General features: G+C 39.3%; 1 protein-coding gene across 2 annotated transcripts in view; it reads right to left on the bottom strand.

The window, feature by feature from the left end:
• Positions 1 to 3,993: 3,993 nt before the first annotated feature.
• PDE1A (phosphodiesterase 1A) overlaps positions 3,994 to 16,924 on the bottom strand; it is a 151,860-nt gene continuing 138,929 nt past the window's right edge. For both annotated transcript variants that reach the window (XM_085321970.1, XM_085321978.1), the window contains 2 exons: positions 10,376 to 10,648; positions 3,994 to 4,090 (listed from right to left, as the gene is read on the bottom strand). In XM_085321970.1, the coding sequence (XP_085178096.1) occupies positions 4,014 to 4,090; positions 10,376 to 10,648 (350 nt within the window). In that variant the 3' untranslated portion in view covers positions 3,994 to 4,013. The remainder of the gene's footprint in view (positions 4,091 to 10,375; positions 10,649 to 16,924) is intronic.

Raw genomic sequence — 16,924 nt, 5'->3', positions numbered from 1 at the left:
CTTTGGGTCACATCCAGATAAAAGCTTGCTAAGAATAAAAGAGGAAAGAAATAAAAGTGGCATTAAAGGAAAAACTAAGGACTCTTCTGGTATTCAATAACATATACCAAAGTGATTAAACTGAACACAAATGAGCAAGTAGGATTATTCATAGGCAGGTTACGCTTCTCTATCGATGGCTCGGTTCTGCAGGCACCGAGTSTCCTGGGAGACCAGGGCTCCTTCCAGCGTCTGCAGCGGGAGATCGGGGGCTGCCTGTAATAGCAGGACACCGAGTCCCCCGCGGGATGCACCGTGTACGCTGCAGAATCTGTTATAAATCCTGTTTGTTTTCTGTAGAAAGCTTTTGTAGGCCACATAAATCACTATGGGACAGGGGGGGTGAAGTCCAATTATGGCAGAAGTCTGAGATTGAAAATACAATAAAGACAAATTCAGATTGCTCTGGATTTTCAGTCTCAACAAATCATGAATTACAATGTTGAAGAACACTCTTCAACAAACAGATAGCTCATTAAACTAAATCTAAAGGTATCAATCATTTTTTTTCCAAATTCAGTGGAAATTGTAGACACTTAATCTGAAATAGGGTCCTATGTTTTGAAATAAAGGGCATAAAACTGAACTGCTCAGATTTTAAACAAGAAAGCTTTTCATTGCCACAGCATTTGGCAATTTACAACATTTTAAAAAAGAAATCTGATATGACTAACATTTTCCCCCTGTCATAATGGCAATAAGAAACTAAAAGATGGTTTATATTTTATCACAAAGGGGAAGAAAGTCCAATATTCCCAAAAAGGAGGCAAAGGTGCAGGGAGTGATTCAGGCTACTAACGATTTGCTCAAACACTAGCAGAGAATATATAAATTCTTAACTCTTAGCAAAAAAATATCAATTGCATTATAACATTTATGATACAATTTCATTTGTTAACATTTCATTTGTTAACTGCACTGTACAGAAATTTGTCCATGCTAAATACAAGCCCTGGACCAGATACACAAAAACAATTTAAATGCACTTTTTACATCTTATATGCACAAACATTTCTTAAGTTAAAACTATGCACACTAAATATGCATAGYGCGTATATGGCTTACATACTGAATGACATGGAGTCCACCTCTTGGCAYGCCCTTATCCCAGAGCAAAGAGCTTGTAAAGTTCCCGGTTCAAATCCAGCTGCTGCGCGGTCGGAAAAGAGGCCGTCAGCAAGCGCGGCCGCCCCGGCGCCCGTCAGCAGGAGGCGGTTATTTCACCGCTCCTTTTTCAGGCAAGACAAGACGTGCCCGTGCTGAGGTTGCGTCCGACGCGCGCACTGCCCGTCGCCGGAGCAGCAGCCGAGCGGCGCGCGCGTCTCCGGCGTGCGCGGGCCCCGCGATCCCGCTTCGCAACGGGCCGCGGCTGCTCGCAAAGACCTCTCGGTCAGTGAGGTATTAACGGGAGAGTCTGAAAAGCAGGCCGGGGAGAGYGGTGACCCGAGCCAAAGCGCCGCGCGGGATTTCCCGCGGCTCCGAGGGAYGCGGAGGGGGAAGCGGAGTCGCCTTCTCGGCGCGGGCCAGGCTGCAGGGCTCGTCCCGGGCTTTCCTCCGGGGGAAGCTGCCCCTACGGGCTGACCGCCGTCCCAGGCGGCGGGGTGGTCCGTGTGCGCGTGTTCGGGGGGGTTTCTTTTTAACAAAACAAACGATAGAAAGGATTTTGCTGCATCCAAGTTGTCGGTTTCGGATTTGAGCAAAACCACGGCGTAAGGCTAAGCGTCTCCTTCCGGTTCTGTCTGAGCGGCAGCGCAACGTTCGCTGAAGTGAAGCGATTCGTTACGCATTTACGTAGCTGTCTGTGTGCCAGCTCCGTGGTAGGGCTGACATCATTGCTGAGGTCTTACAATACTACAGGAAACTGCCGAGAATGTTTCGATCTTAATAGCGAATGCTACTCAAATCATTTGAAAGATATTTCAGATACTGACTTTGTTGAACACGAGCTCTCTGCACGGCAGCCAGAGCAATGGGATAGAGTTGTCACTCACGCACGCTGACCAGTGTAACTCTAGATCTTCCCTGCACAGCTTGTATACTTCTTTATTTCCAGGTATTTTGAGAAAGCTAACCAGTAGATCTTCAATATTGCACGCAGCATGGCTGCATGAACAAGTGTCTGTAACAGTGTTTCCATTTTGACTTTGCATTTCCCTACTGCCAGTAGCGGTGCCACGTAACAGCAATCCAGTGCAGATAAATGCCACGTATTTTTACAGGTCTCATGCTTAGTTGAAACGTCTGGTTTCAGTGATGCAGTAAAATGAGGTCCAACTTTGGCTGAAGAAAARATATTCTGGCTAGTTTTAGAAAGCAGAATAGAAGCAGAAATAGCAACTGAAATGTTGAGAGTTGTTTAGTGCCTTGAGTTACCAGCTCAGGTTCTGATGTTTTACAATTTCAATAGTTTTGTCCATCACTCTCCAWAGACCGGTATGATCCAAGCAGAAATGGATGGATAGCAGCCTCAGAGAGAACGGGGTAGGGACTGTTAGTGCTCTTCCTCTTCTCCTGCAACAGAGGTCAAATGAAAATTCAAAAACACGTGATTTTTACTACTATTACCTCAGGTACTTAATGCACTTGAATTGAGAATGTTCTATTGTGCAATTATTTCGCCTGACGATTAAAATTCAGACATGTAAAAGTACTGATTTTCCCATCTATTAAACTGAATGTTTTTTTTTTAAGGAGACATAAGAAGTAAGGTGTGCTCTGTCCCAATTATTAAATTTTGTAATAAACCCACAACTGGAGTAGAACAAAGGGGATAATAGTATTAATAAGGAAATATTTTTAAAAAGAAAAAAAAAAAAAACAAAATAACCTCAAACATTTCTGATGTCTGTCATCATGTCACATCATGTTATGCAATATTATATCTGCTTGTGATGAGATGCAACATGACAGGATGTAATGCAATGTAACGTATCAAAAAATGTAAATAATCCACTTTTGGGGATTAGATATCTGCTGTCAATTCCTATAGCAGGAATCTGAACTGAATTTATTGCGGCGGATGGAAGCTCAGCAAACGCCAAACTGTCCATGGTGTTTGCAAACCAACAGACATCACAGTTCACTGCCTCTCCCAATTACTTTTGGATAGTTTGGCACGTATRGGACTGTATTACAATGTTAAATAAAAGTTCTGGTGGTGTACAGTTCTGTGACTAAATCATTTTGTTAATCAGAATTGCTTACAGCAGTCATTGTGGTTAYGGCTTGCCTCTCAATGAAGAGCACTTTGCATATTTTCAAAGCTGCTCTTTGGAAATAGCTGCGGCATTCGTGTGGTGAAATATAACTCACGCAGCACGAACATAAAATCCAGTGTGTATAACGTGCTAAGAGGAAAAAATGGTGCTTTGGGCCAAACAGTGGACTGCTCAAGGCAGTGCAACCCGCTCAGTCTTCCTGAGGCTGAAGGCTTTCCCTTCTGGGACGCAGTTATCCTCCGTTTACATTTCCAAAGAGAGGCGTTTTCCTTCGTACTGTCTTTATTTGTACGTTATTGATCAGAAGCGCATAGGTCCTGGAACGCGGAAATCTCGTCTCACGGGGAAGCTCACAGCGGTTTCGCTCCCGYGCTGGAGGCGCGTCAATCCGCCAGCGCCGTGCCGGTGTGAGGTGCGCCGCGAGGTGGGTGCTCGCGATCGTGGCTAATGCTGCCCGACTTCTCCCAGGAAGATCTCTAACGACAGAGAGAGGGCTTTCTGGGTGCTGCACCAGGTAATTTTCTGAGATCACAAGAMCTTGAGTTGCCTTTGCACCTGAAGCTAAGGGTGGGGGATTTCTCACAGGCCGAGGGCGGGACAAACTGGTGGGGTCCTGCTACACCAGGAGCAGTGCTTGGTGTAAGCACTGAGGAGCCCCTGCCCTCCTCTGCCCTTACCTTTCAGCTGGCTCCTCTGCTGCAGCTGCAGCCACCCCAAATTAATTAATCCTTNNNAAGGCTTTAAGAAACAGCAAATCTAGTTGTGTATCAGTGCAGGTTTTTGCTCAGTGGCTTTTACTATATCTTCTGACTTCTTACAGTGTTTAGGCTCACCTGGAAGATAGATCAATGTTATTGGGAGCTTGAGTGAGGAAGTTAATCAAGTAAATAGAATCTGTACAGCCTTAGACAGATAGGAATTCTTTCCTCTTTATTTCCTAAGGCCAAAATGCGGTTTTAGTCACTGCTTTCTTTCACTGCTTTCTCTCCAGAGTAAACATGAGATTGAGTTAACTAATCATTATGGTTTATTCATAAGGCAAAACATAGAATGAAAGCAGYAGATCATAGCATTAAAGGAAAATATAATGACAGTTACGTGAATAAATGTTAATAAAGTGTTAATTTTTTTAAACCTTCCAACTTAGTGACAGTCAAAATTCACCTTYTGTAGAGAAGTGCTGTTTAAATCCRCTTCWCTGTAGGTACTCAKATCAGGGGAAAGTGTCATTTAGATAATGAAAGATGCCAATGTCATGTTCAAATTCACTCAGACAGGAGAAATGATACTGTGTGACACAAGTAGCTTTCAAACTGAGCCGTATAATATGAATTTCAAACCTCCAATCGTAATATTCAGCTGTTACTCAAACTATTCCTTGAGTAATTTTGATATGTACAACTCAAAAAATTATCAGATGATTAGTGGTAGTATGCACAGAGAGAATGTAGCAAACGGCCTTGTTTATTAACTAGAGTAATTGCTCAGTTTTAACCAACTGACCAAATGTTCCCACCAGTGACTACTAATGCTAGATTTAAAATGTGGTAAAAGGGAAAGCACAGAACACTGAAAAGTGGAGAAGCTGAGCAGGAAGGGAAATACTTGTGAATGACAGAAAAGAGATACTGCAGTACAAGCAGCTGAAGAAGAAAGTCAAGGAAGTGTGATCTGAAAGGAAAATAGGAAAACAGTGAGTGGAAGCTAGASATCTACGTTTTAAAAAACAGAGAGGGAAGAGAGGAAAAGTATGAGGAAAGAAAAAAAAATTAATAGCCATAAATTCATCTTGGCAGCACTGTAAACAATAAGAATTGCGATGCTGACTTTTTTTCTAACCCCCCCCTCCCCCCCCCCGGTTTCCTTCCCGTGTTGCTTTCCWTTCCGGAACGCTGGCCATCAGCAGATGGACTGTATTCCCCCAAATTAGCACTCGTCTCACTTCCTTTTTTTTAATGGTCGTTTTAGTGTGGGTGCATGATAGATTCCTGGTTCTCTAAGGGATTTTGAAGTCTCAAACTTGGACCAATATGGATCAGAAAAAAAAAATGTCTCCAGACCTTCCAATCAACAATTGGTTTTGGTGTAATCAGCACAATTTTTATTATTATCTATAACAAAAAAAAAAAGAGGCTTGGGGAACCAAAGTAAAATCTATTAATTTAAGTATTAAATTTTTATACTTAGAGTGGCTAGCAGAGTTTTAGGAGGGGGATAGGGGAGTTTTGTGAAGACCTTGTAAGTAGAAACTGTTTAAGCTTCATAAAAACTAAATATTGATTTCTAAACCATATATAACTTTCTTCAAGCCAACGTGTAAGTTTTTGTACGTGATCAGCTGTGCCTTCTAACTGGTTGACCATGGCTTTTATCTTGTTTCCCCTGCCCTTTTCGTAAGTACACCATTCGCTTTTTTAAGACACCCTTCCCTCCATGCGCACACGCCTTCCCGCAGGACCGGGATCCTGACCTCGCGCTGGTTAGCTATCATCTCCAGCGTGCCAAATGCACGCTAGCAGCTGCGGCAGGGCTGCAGCACCCCGCGCCGCTCTGCGCCCGCCGACGCGATCCCGCAAGGCAGAGGGAGCGACCGAAGCGAGCACCACAGGGCCGCTGCTAGACTCGGCCGCGACTAACGCCAGCACCGCAGCGACGATCACTTCACGTCACTTGCGTTAACGTAAATTAAACCGGCACATCACTGACATGGGTTTGTCCGCTGCTATTTTATATGGTTGTCCTCCGGCGGCTTTCAGTGACCTCTGACTGCTTTGTGTAACTGGATGTGACTGAACAGTCCTCTGCTGTCACACTGAAAGAAGTTCCTGATGATCTGTTTTATCTCAGATTTATTACCTTCCTTACGTTTTGATATTAAGGATTAATGTGGCAATCATAATGAGTGAAAAGTTGAAAGTGTGCCAATTAGCATTTTATAAATCTTTGAAACATTAAGTAAGTTGTTTAATTAAACATAAGTAGTTTTTAAATTAATGATCTAATTAATAAATCACTCAGGAGAAAAGAAAAATCATCACTTAAAAAAAAATCACCTTATAATAGTTCCACTTAATCTTGTAACATTCGATTAAATGAAAGGGAGATTACGGAAAGGGCAAAGATATTGTAGAGAAAAAACAGCTTTYGGTCACAACTGAAATTTTCATGGTAGCGAATGGTTCTCCATTCGTACTAACTGATACAMAGGGCAGAACAAATCCCATTAATAAAATGTGATAGCCTATTATAAGCAGAAGGGTAAGAAAATAGCCTCTTTCTTCTTTTTCTGATGGCAAAGTTCCCTCACGCGGTATCTCAGCAGGCAGAGACAGTTTGCAAGAATGCAGATCATCTTCCCTGTGTTTACTCCTGTTTTCCATCTCTGTTACATCGCAATTGCTTACTCACAGAAAATGAGTGGGGAGTTAATTTCCTATCTTAGCTGTAGAAACAGCTACCATAGCATTTATAAAAAGCAAAATACTAAATGTGAGAGACTGTGTTGCTTTCCTTCTTACTCACTTTCACATGTCTATCTCATTTTCCCAGCCTCAGAGAATTACCAAGTGTCTACTCCTTGGTCCAGGAAGAACCAGCAGGCACTCTGAACACCGCTGTTAGCCTTACACCCCTCCTCAACTCAGTACAGTGCTACCAGGCACTAGAGAGGTAGGTACATTTAGCGTGTCTAGTGCTAATAATGCCCTGATAAATGAATATTGCTTCTTGGAGTAGTTAAATAATTTTAATTTGGAAACCAGGCCAAAAAAAAAAAAAAAAAAAAAAAAAGGGAATTTGGTCATGTGTATGGTACCTTGTGCTTGCTTGAATGTAAAGCATTCTGCTGAAGGGTTTTCTTATCTGGTGTCACGTCTGACTGCCGCTAAGAAAGATTCTTGTCTGGATCTGGCTGGCCATCAGCAACGGCGGACAGCCTAGGGCTGCTGTCTGAAATGAGCACAGCACGCTTGCACAGGGGTGGCAGGCACCCGTACGGACTTGCCTGCCCTCAACTTTACGTAGTTTGCCTTTCCCTGTCATAAAGAAGTACAAGGTCTGATACTTTGATTTTTACACGCACAGTTCTCAGCTCTGCTGGCACTGCCAGCCCTCACATACTGTAATATTAGGGAATGGAAAAGGTTGGAAAGAATCCCAGGCAGGGATCCACATTGTCATGTTTCAGCAATCTGAGTATCTAAAACCACTTTCAGCTAGTTGCTTGCTGTGAACACCATGTAATATTAATATTTCTACAAACCATAAACCTCAATTTTTGCTTTGTATTTGTACTATGACTTTTGAAAAACATTCTAATTATCCGTTTAAAGTGTCTATCATTTCAAAGCATTTTTCATCTTGATTATTCAAATATAAAAGTTACATGTTAATCCAGTATTTTCTATTGGAAAATAAGATTTCTGTAAAATCACATTTATAATGGGAGAAATTTTCCATCCAAGAAAACCAAGAGCAATTGAGATAAGATAAAATATTAGGTATATAAAAATGATTCTCTGTTTTGGAAAGTTGATCTTTTGCACTTGATGTGAGATTTTAATATACCATAATAATGTATCATATAATGTGTTCTGGATCTTTCTCTTGAAATGGCTGATTCTCTAATCCAGTAACGGTCAACAACATCCTGAAATTGTGGTATTATACAATAACCTGTCATCGCAGTTGTGTACATGTAGATATTTAATATGGATGTTCGTGCAAGAGTAATCATTGCTGCAGTGTGTGCAGAAGGTTAATGCAATTCCCTTCATTTAGAATGGTAAGAAATCATCTCAGCAATGTGAAATTGACAGGTGACACATTTTTTAAGCCTGAGATTTCCTTCGGTATTCAATATTGCAAATTATTTTAATGCTAAGTTCCTGCTCTGCCTTTTTGTTCTGGATAGCTTTAACATGGTGGCCAGGGTCTCCGTAGAGGTACTTAAAGCTGCTGCTGAAAGCCWGCGTTAAGTCACTCTGTCTTAGCACGCCAGGGCCTGATTCTCACCACGTGTTCCACAGAGTGTCGATGAGTGCTCCAGCCTCTAGCTGTTGCAGTAATACAAGTAACTGCAATATACATGTATAATTAGCAGGCACAGGAAAAGCCATCAGAGATTTATTTATCATCTATGTCATTATCCAGGTCTCCTCTGAGGTTTATTAGAAGCATAAATTTCTGTGAAAGGGTCAGTGCTAACTTAAAAGATTACAGGTAAACTTCCCATTGAATAGTAATCTGGCTGATTACCTCTTCTTAGGAAAGAAAGTTTAAAAACTATGATTATATAATCCCTTCATAAATCATTTTGAAAGACCACTAAAAAAAAATGTTTTCCTGTTCAAAAGTTTGCTATTATAGATTTAAATATTGTGAAAATAGGGAAAATGCGAGAATGAAATATTATTACATTTAAAATTTAAATCTACCTATTTGATTAAATAAAACAGATGATTATAAATGTTACCCCCTATAGCAACCAAGCAAAAGATTCATTAAGCTCACTATTCTCCTATAATTTAACTGTGCAGGAAAATAAACACTTATGGTCACAGAAGGAGATGGCTGAGAGTAGATTCAATGCACACCAGTGAGCAGATGTTCCACAGAGGTGTATGCTATGTAAAATGACAATTAAAAATGCCTTCAAATATCAGATGTTGTTAGAAACAAAACCTAACCAATGTCCTTATTCTATACTTTGTAACACATCACAACTGCCTGCTGCATGTCTTGAAAGATAAAAGATGCAGCATTTTCTACTCTGTTCCTCATCCCGGACATGGGAGACTTTTCTAAGGCAGTTAAATTTCAATCTATTAAGGCTTGGGCCTTAGTACACAAAATGACATAAAAAGAAATACATGCCAAAACCAAAAATGTCACTCATTAGAAAACTTAAAACRCTGTGAAATTAGTCTAAACGGAAATCTTTGTATTTAGGACAGTAAACTCATCACCTCTTATTTCTGATGAAGAAAGTTTGTCAACAATAAAAGTATAGGGGCACTGAAATTSAGTGGACTCTAGAATAAGTGGGAGTTCCACAAAGAAAGGATTATTTGCGAAATAACCATATAGTTATTTCTACGCTAGGCCTCATAAGCACTACAGTGTTGCTGCTCAGGCAGYGCTGTACTTTTGGCAGTCTTGCAAGCTTCACTCTCATAAATGCATTAATGAGTACAGCATTTCCACAAGAAGTGAAGAAAGCAAGTACTGTTATACACCTCAGTTACTCTTACGATGCTAACAACTCAAAGCTTATTTTAACATTAAATAAATGGACATCACATGAGAATAAAAAAAATCTACAGTGCCTTTCTCTTACTTCCATAATACCCGCTCACTTGGACATCTTGATACTGTCTTACAATCACCAGACACTAAACCATAGTCAGCCTGTGATAAAACCCTTGCACTTAAAAAAAAAAAAAAAAAGAAAAAAGAAAAAAAGTGTGTGTATATATGTGTGTGTGTGTGTGTACACACACACACTCTGTCCTTACAGGGGATTTTTAGCTGCTCCATTTGTCCCACAGTCTACAGCCAGGAAAATGACCTTTCTTATTAAGAGAACAATACCTTCCTGTGCCTGCTACAGTTAACTTTGATCACCTTAAGTAGATGTAATTTTCTAACTCTAAAATTCACATGAAATTCACATGASTTAGGATGCATTTCACAAAATTAAAGTCACATTAAGTGCCTAAACTGAAATGCGTTTTAATACCAGAAGAATAATTACATATTCAAAGAGAAAATGTTAATAGTTCATAGTATCGTTCTCCACTAATAGGCYGCTATTTAATTATGCATCTTTAAATAACTTTAAAATCATTCTTCCAGTTAAGCTTTGGTATTTTATGCAAAGGATTGCCTACTACAAAGAGCTAATAGCAAAAAGATGGTACTTGTTTGTATGAGATGCCCTTTATTTGATGGTTTTATGACATATGCCCAAAGAGGCTTTCTTATGCTGGAGATTTATACAACACCTTATTCCGATATTTTACCACTGTTGATGTTTGACAGAGAGGTATTGCACGCTCCTGCAGCTTCTCCCTGGACAGCTTCATTAGACTGACTGGTGCTTTGTGATGAAATATTACCATTCAGTGGGTCTGTATTCTGTGTTTCTTGCTGGGCCTCAGAGAGATCCTTCTGGTTCGGGTCAGAGTTAGTGCATTTTTCTGAGTCGGATTCATGAAGAGGAGTGTCAAAAGAGATTACTTGTAGGACGATGGATCTGGGAGGGCAGGTTGTATCGTCGTTCCCCTGACTATTCTCGTCTTGCATCCTTGTTGTCTCTTCCTGTAATTGTGCGTCTGTGGATCTTTTGCTTTGGTCTTTTGGTGGTTCATCATTGTTTTTGACAAGTTCTTCTACAAAGAAGGAACAAAATATGTGAATTAGCAAAACAAAATATGAATTATGAAAGATATACCCAACAGTCTGATTTCAGAGTAACAATTGTTTGGTAGAGTTGTACGTGGTAACATTGTGACCATCAGCTTTCTACATGAGGACATGTGCACTGAGGTGCTTAACATGGGTCAGATTCTGCACAACTGCAACTGAACCATAGTGGTTGGCTCTGCAGTTTGAACCTTAATTTGTGCCTTTTTTTCTGGAGGGACTCTAAAGCAAGGTGCATCAGCAGACAGGCTGTAAGCTGAAAGATGGGAAGAGGAGGACCCCATGGAAGGCACTTCCACCTAGCAGTGTGGTTTGCAATACCAGAACTAGGAGGCGCAGAGCTCTCCAGTTCTGAGACRAGGAAAAGGCCGTGGAGGGGACACTGATACTGGAGGAAGAGGCACCAGAGCAGAACAGCAAAGCCCTATAGGAAACAGGCCWATCAGTCCAGAAAGGTCCAAAATGGCAGCAAACACAGAGTAGCGGGGGAACAAATTTTAGAGGGCTGTAAGCATGCTACCCAGTACTGTTGCCATCATGGCTAGTGGCAAATAGAGAATGGAAATGAATAAATRTGGGGAAAATCGTGCTTCAGTGGAYAGTGGCTTTAGGAGAAAAATGCTAATGGAAAGCTCTATTCCCAGCTCCACTGCTGAAGTGAATTAGAGAAAAGTACATATGCAATAATGGAGAATGAAAGGAGACAGAAAGAGCAGCACGGGGAGGTGGGCAGGAGGTGTGAGAAGATGAAGAAAACAGCGAATGGAAGAGACCTGTGATGGAGGGTGAGAAATCTAATAGAAATAATCTTTACCATTTTCTTGGAGGGCTTGTTCATCTTGCTATTACAATCTCTGCTTCGTAAGTTTAGATTTAACATCTTTACACTTCTATAGAAGTTATGAAACACTTGTGACTTTTAAAAAATGAAAGCATAGCAGTTTGAACAGTACCTCCACAAAATAGCTACAAGTTATTGCATGAATCTCCAACCTCACTGTTATGATCACTGTATTAAGGAAGGAAACCAAGCACTGAGATATTTATCRTTTTGAATTGCCAGATTCCTGAGAAGAAATTCTGGTTCTGAGTGAACAGTTCAAACTCAGACAAAAAGTGACAGAGGAGCAGAAATATTTCCACAGCCCAGGCTGCAATCACATTTCCACCACAGTTAGCATTTGACACCTCCATTACATCACTCTTCTGAATCCAAGGAAGGCTGGTTTGAAGTATAATTTGGCCTGGGATATAATGGGATGCAAAGGAAAGGAACACTTCCAAACCTGAATTTCCCTAGTTCTCTCTGATGTGCAGAAGCATGAAATATTTAAATGATTTCCCTACTTTATCAATTCCTATATTTTTTGGCATATCTAAGCTTTTAAAAAAATCAAGAAACTTCAAATTTGAGTAATTTCAAAATTCTTAACTTTTTTTTTTAATAGATTATAGAGAACATTTGTTTTGAATTCCAAATCTTCTGAAACTTGGACAGGTACTCTTTCTCTACAGACTTCAATACAGCTCTTCCAAAGAACTGGTTGGGCTGAAGACATTAAGAACTATGTTTGTGCAGCCTGAAAGCAAATGTGATGTTGTTCAATCCAGATATGTTAATTAAACCATTTGTCATTCATGCTATAATTTATGCACCTAAGGCTTTTGTCCTGTGAAACTGATTTACATACCATACTTGCCTCCATATGGCAGAGCTACAAGCATTTTCCCTTAACTTTATCAAAAAGCCAAGGAAATTCCAAGATAAAAAACATTTCAGATGCTGTTCAGATGCATCCGTAAGTTGAGAAAACCAAAGCTGAACTATAAACACAGATACAAAATGGAAAGATGAAAATTTAAATTAAAATAACAAACAAAGAGATGTTAAAAATGTATAGATATCGGAAGGTATTTAGACTTGTAGAGATTTTTTTTTTCTGTGTTCAAAATAAGCAAAAAAATTGGGATGATGCTCCATCTTAAACTCGATTTAAAAGTCGGGTTTACCCAAGGGTTTCTCTAAAATGCCTTTAGTACTTAACAGTTACAATGAATGATTGCTAATAGCACAACTTTTTTTTTTTTTTAAAAAAAAGATATTGATTTAAGATACATCCTGTTAAAATGGTAATACTCTCTTAGCTCAAGGTACAAAAGTTTTTTTTTTTTTTTTTTTTTTTTTTTTAAAAAGCCTGAAAGCTAGTAAGAGGAGACTATCTTTCTCACAGAATGCTGTTTCAGGACAGTTCTGACCAGAATTTACATTTGTTTTGGTGTAACTTGGTGGCTAACTACTTTATTCTCCTGTTAAATGTAATGTCTCAGAATATTCCTATATGTAAAAACACTATTTTTTTCAGTTTATAATGCTGAATATTTATTAACTTAATACTGGCTTAAACTGGCAAATACAGATTAACAATTTAATCAGAAAAATGCTGATGGCTTGTTCTTAAGTTCTGTCATACTGATTGATCTCTTATTTCTATGACTGTCTTTGAGATGATCTTGAGCGTGGATATCTAAATCACAGCCACACTCTAATTCAGTTCTGTGCACACCCGATGGAGTTTTGAAAGAAAGTCTCTCCACACCAGGTAACATCATACTAGCGAAATGTCGTTATCTATTGCACTTAAACTGATGCAATACTGTCTGCTCCAGAAGCCAGTAGAAAAGAATATGAGAGAAAAATATCTTTTCTAAGTATGAAAAACACTGTGGAACCTTAGAATCTATGTTAAAACTATTGAYAGACTGTTTATGGCAACAACCATGTCTGCCCACTCTAAGTTTCAAAACTAGAGGAGAACAGAAAGGTTTGGCTGTTCTCATACACGATTTGTGAAATGGTTTATGGCACTTAAGCCACAGGATAACTCACTAGCAAGTAAGTTTTGGGCTTGCCCATATGTATGATTTCACATTCAGAAAAAGGATCCAGAATCATAGCTCTATCAAGATTCATGTTACAATAAATGCTTAATCAGTGCTGCTATTTTTTTTTTTTGGTTTGAGCAGTGATTACCATTCCATAGTGATAAAATTTCAAAGTCACTCTCAGTTAAATCAGCTTGAAAAAAAGAAAAGTATTTCATCTGTCTGAGAGGAGTTTGTTCAGGGGAATTAGGAGGAGTGGCTGGTAGCTGCGACTGAGGCTGAGGATCCTCAGATATAAATTCCTCAATGATGGTATCGTTAAAACCCCAAATCCTTGTTCTTGGTATTAAGTCTCTCATCTGCTGTACATCTGATTCTATGTTCTGACTCCACTCTGCTTCATCTGCTATGAAATCCACTGCAAAACAGGAATAAAGAGAGATGAATAATGTTGGATTCCACTTGTAGAAAATGCTATGTGGATTGGAAAAATGCAGATTTTTGCTTTTTATAGCAGTTAATATTTGTAGCCTATACTATACAGGGCCTCGGTATTGTATAAAGTGATTTTATCATTGGAATTTATTGTCATTTTTCCTGCGTTTTCACTTCAGTGAAACAAAAATATTGAGTAGTCTTTAAAAGAAGTTAGGCTTGGGATAGTAACCTAATAGCTAAAATTTAAATTAGTTACTTAAATTTTAGCTATCTGAGAAGCATATATGGTACAAGGTTTGATTCACAGTGTTGGAGAGGMGTGAATACTGTAACATGATGGTGGAAGCTCTGATTCCACCCAGCCACTACCCACCCAAGACAGAGGCTTGCCCAGCTCCCACCCAGTAGCTCTTCTCTGCACTTCAGGGATGAGCACGTTTCCCCTCTGTGGGCATGGGTGCCATGGCTAGCCAGTGGTAGAATTGGGATATATTAAATCAATATGCTAACCTGACATTTGCAACATTAATAATACTTAATAAGATTAAATAATTGAATATGATTAATAAGATTTAACAACCTTTTAAGTAACCTTTCTATAAAGCTTTGCTCTTKTTTTGAGCAATTTCATTGGACATTGAGCAGCTTAAGGATTATCATATCCCTTCAGATAACGGCAGATAGAAGTATATGATATGGTAAGCTCAGGGAAGGCATTATTGTTGTTRTTATTTTTGCTCTCCATGTTTTAAATTGGTCAAAGTGCTTGGGGTTAAGCCCATTTACATATTTTTTTATTGTTTTCCTTACTTTACAAGTAAGTAAGTGTTATTCAGCAGAATTTGTTATGCTGTGAAACAAATTGCTTCTCCAAACAGATCTGTTCTAGATGACTCAATCATATCTTTCTCTTCAGTACTTCTATGCTGTCTCTGAACTACTGCCTTAAACACTGTCCTTGGGGAGAAGCAGCAACATCATCTGGTAAGTAAACATAGCRTAAGTGCTGTCTTTCTTCCCATGTGTTTAGGCTGGGATATTAGCAAAATAATTTTAATGAATTGCTTTGTTTGGAAAAGTGGTAGGAGTCATAAGGCAGGAACCAGGTTTCAGAAGACTTGAAAAATTCTGGTACTCAGTATTTTGCAGATACAGGAAATGTGCTAACTGCACCAAATATTGCTCCTCTTCCATTAAGTCACCTTCTGTTTTCTTAACTTACTAAAAGTGTCTGGCAATGGAAGCCAGTTCTCAAAAGAAATATTTTAACTGTTGATCATTAGCCCTACTTGGATAGCTTCACAGCTCAACAAGAAAGGGTTTTGGTTATCTCTGAGCACTACAAAGCAGCTGAGATCCTAATATATTCTTGGGTTGAATAATCAGGACATTGTAGTTGCTTTGAGATTACTTAAAAAACATTTAAACATCCTATTGGTGATTTCATGATCTTTTGGTGATGAAAGTGGCTAGTACTGCTATTTCAATGTCTTTTTTTTCTATTTTATTTTATTTTATGGGTATGGCAGGACTCTTTCTATTTCTCTATTTCTCAGTACAGAAATAAAAATAGGCTAATTCCTTATGAAGTTATCCAGTGCTAGCCATGAATATGTCCTGAAGCTTTATTATTTCATTGAAAAAAAAATCAGGAAATGCTAGTTCTTTGTTATTTTATGGAGCAAATAGGAGCACTGAACTCCTGTCAGCCCAGGAGGTCTGGAAGACACTGTCAGGTCTTTCTTACAGACCCTCTGACATCCTACTCAGCCCTTCAAGCAAAATGAAGGAAAATGGAAGCTCCTTCTCTGGAACCTGGATCTCTCCTGGAGCTGATAAACAGCTCCAAATATATCCGCAAACCACTAGAATCGCCACATGGCTCACKTGCTAGCACTGGCCTCATGAGTAAAGTTTAGCACAGGACCCTGGGGTCTCCATAATATCACTGCTCTGCTGCTGTAGAAGCTCTGATGAGTCTGCATTATAAATTACAAAACCGATTTGTAGCTGATTTGCTCAGCTACATTACTACCTGTGTACACAGCAACACTTTCGGGATGTGCTTTACTAGGTGGCGAAGAAATTTTTCTGTGTTTTGGCACCTTCTCTCTTACTTCTGGGTATGTCCATTGACTTTCTTTTCCTGACCTTTCTGTAATAAGGTGAATAAAAGAGAGTAAATGTGTAACTGCTATAGTATCTACAGTACAGATCTCATAAGATAYCTTTTTGTCTGCAATAACGGCAGCATTTGAGCATGTACTGACTTAGGAAGAGTAGAGAGGAAACAATACAAAAGTTATATGTAAGCAGAACAGCTAGAATCAGTTAATGGCAGCTTGTGTTAATGGCAGCTTGTGTCCACTTACTAAATCTTTGTTGAATTGTAACATTATTTGTAACATTGGTGTGTTGAAAATAAACTGAATTAATTTACCTTTCTATACTGACACAATGACATTGAAACAAGTAGAATTAACAAGCTACTGAATTATAGGGAGAAGCTGCTCATTGCCACTAAGAATGAAATTATTTGAGGAATCTTTAATTAAGAGTGTTGCTTGATGTTATGGACTCGCCTAGCACATATTACTACACACCTTGTTTAATTTCTAAGTTTGTCTGCCTTCTTTTTTTTCTTAACTAGAAAACCACATTCCACGAACCAGTGACAGAAGACCAAACCAGAGACAGTGTGAGGTGAGAAGGAACGTTCTCCTATCGGCCATCCTTAAGAAAGGAGGAAGAGACCAGCAACAGAAAGCAAAACTGTGCAGAAGATGAGCAGGCTGATTGTGGAGTCTCTACAGCGCTTTGAAGTAAGCTCTGACAGATTTCCAGGTTTCCAAACAATTCTGATTGCCTTCCTGTCATTTTCAAACCYAAGAGTATGTTGCAGTAACCCACAGAGTTACTTA

This window comes from Rhea americana, unplaced genomic scaffold, assembly GCF_003343005.1.
Source record: "Rhea americana isolate MKP2758 unplaced genomic scaffold, rheAme1 scaffold_12, whole genome shotgun sequence".
NCBI classification, from domain to species: domain Eukaryota; kingdom Metazoa; phylum Chordata; class Aves; order Rheiformes; family Rheidae; genus Rhea; species Rhea americana.
Note: the sequence above shows the minus strand (reverse complement) of the source record. Positions and strands in the feature narration are given on the sequence as shown.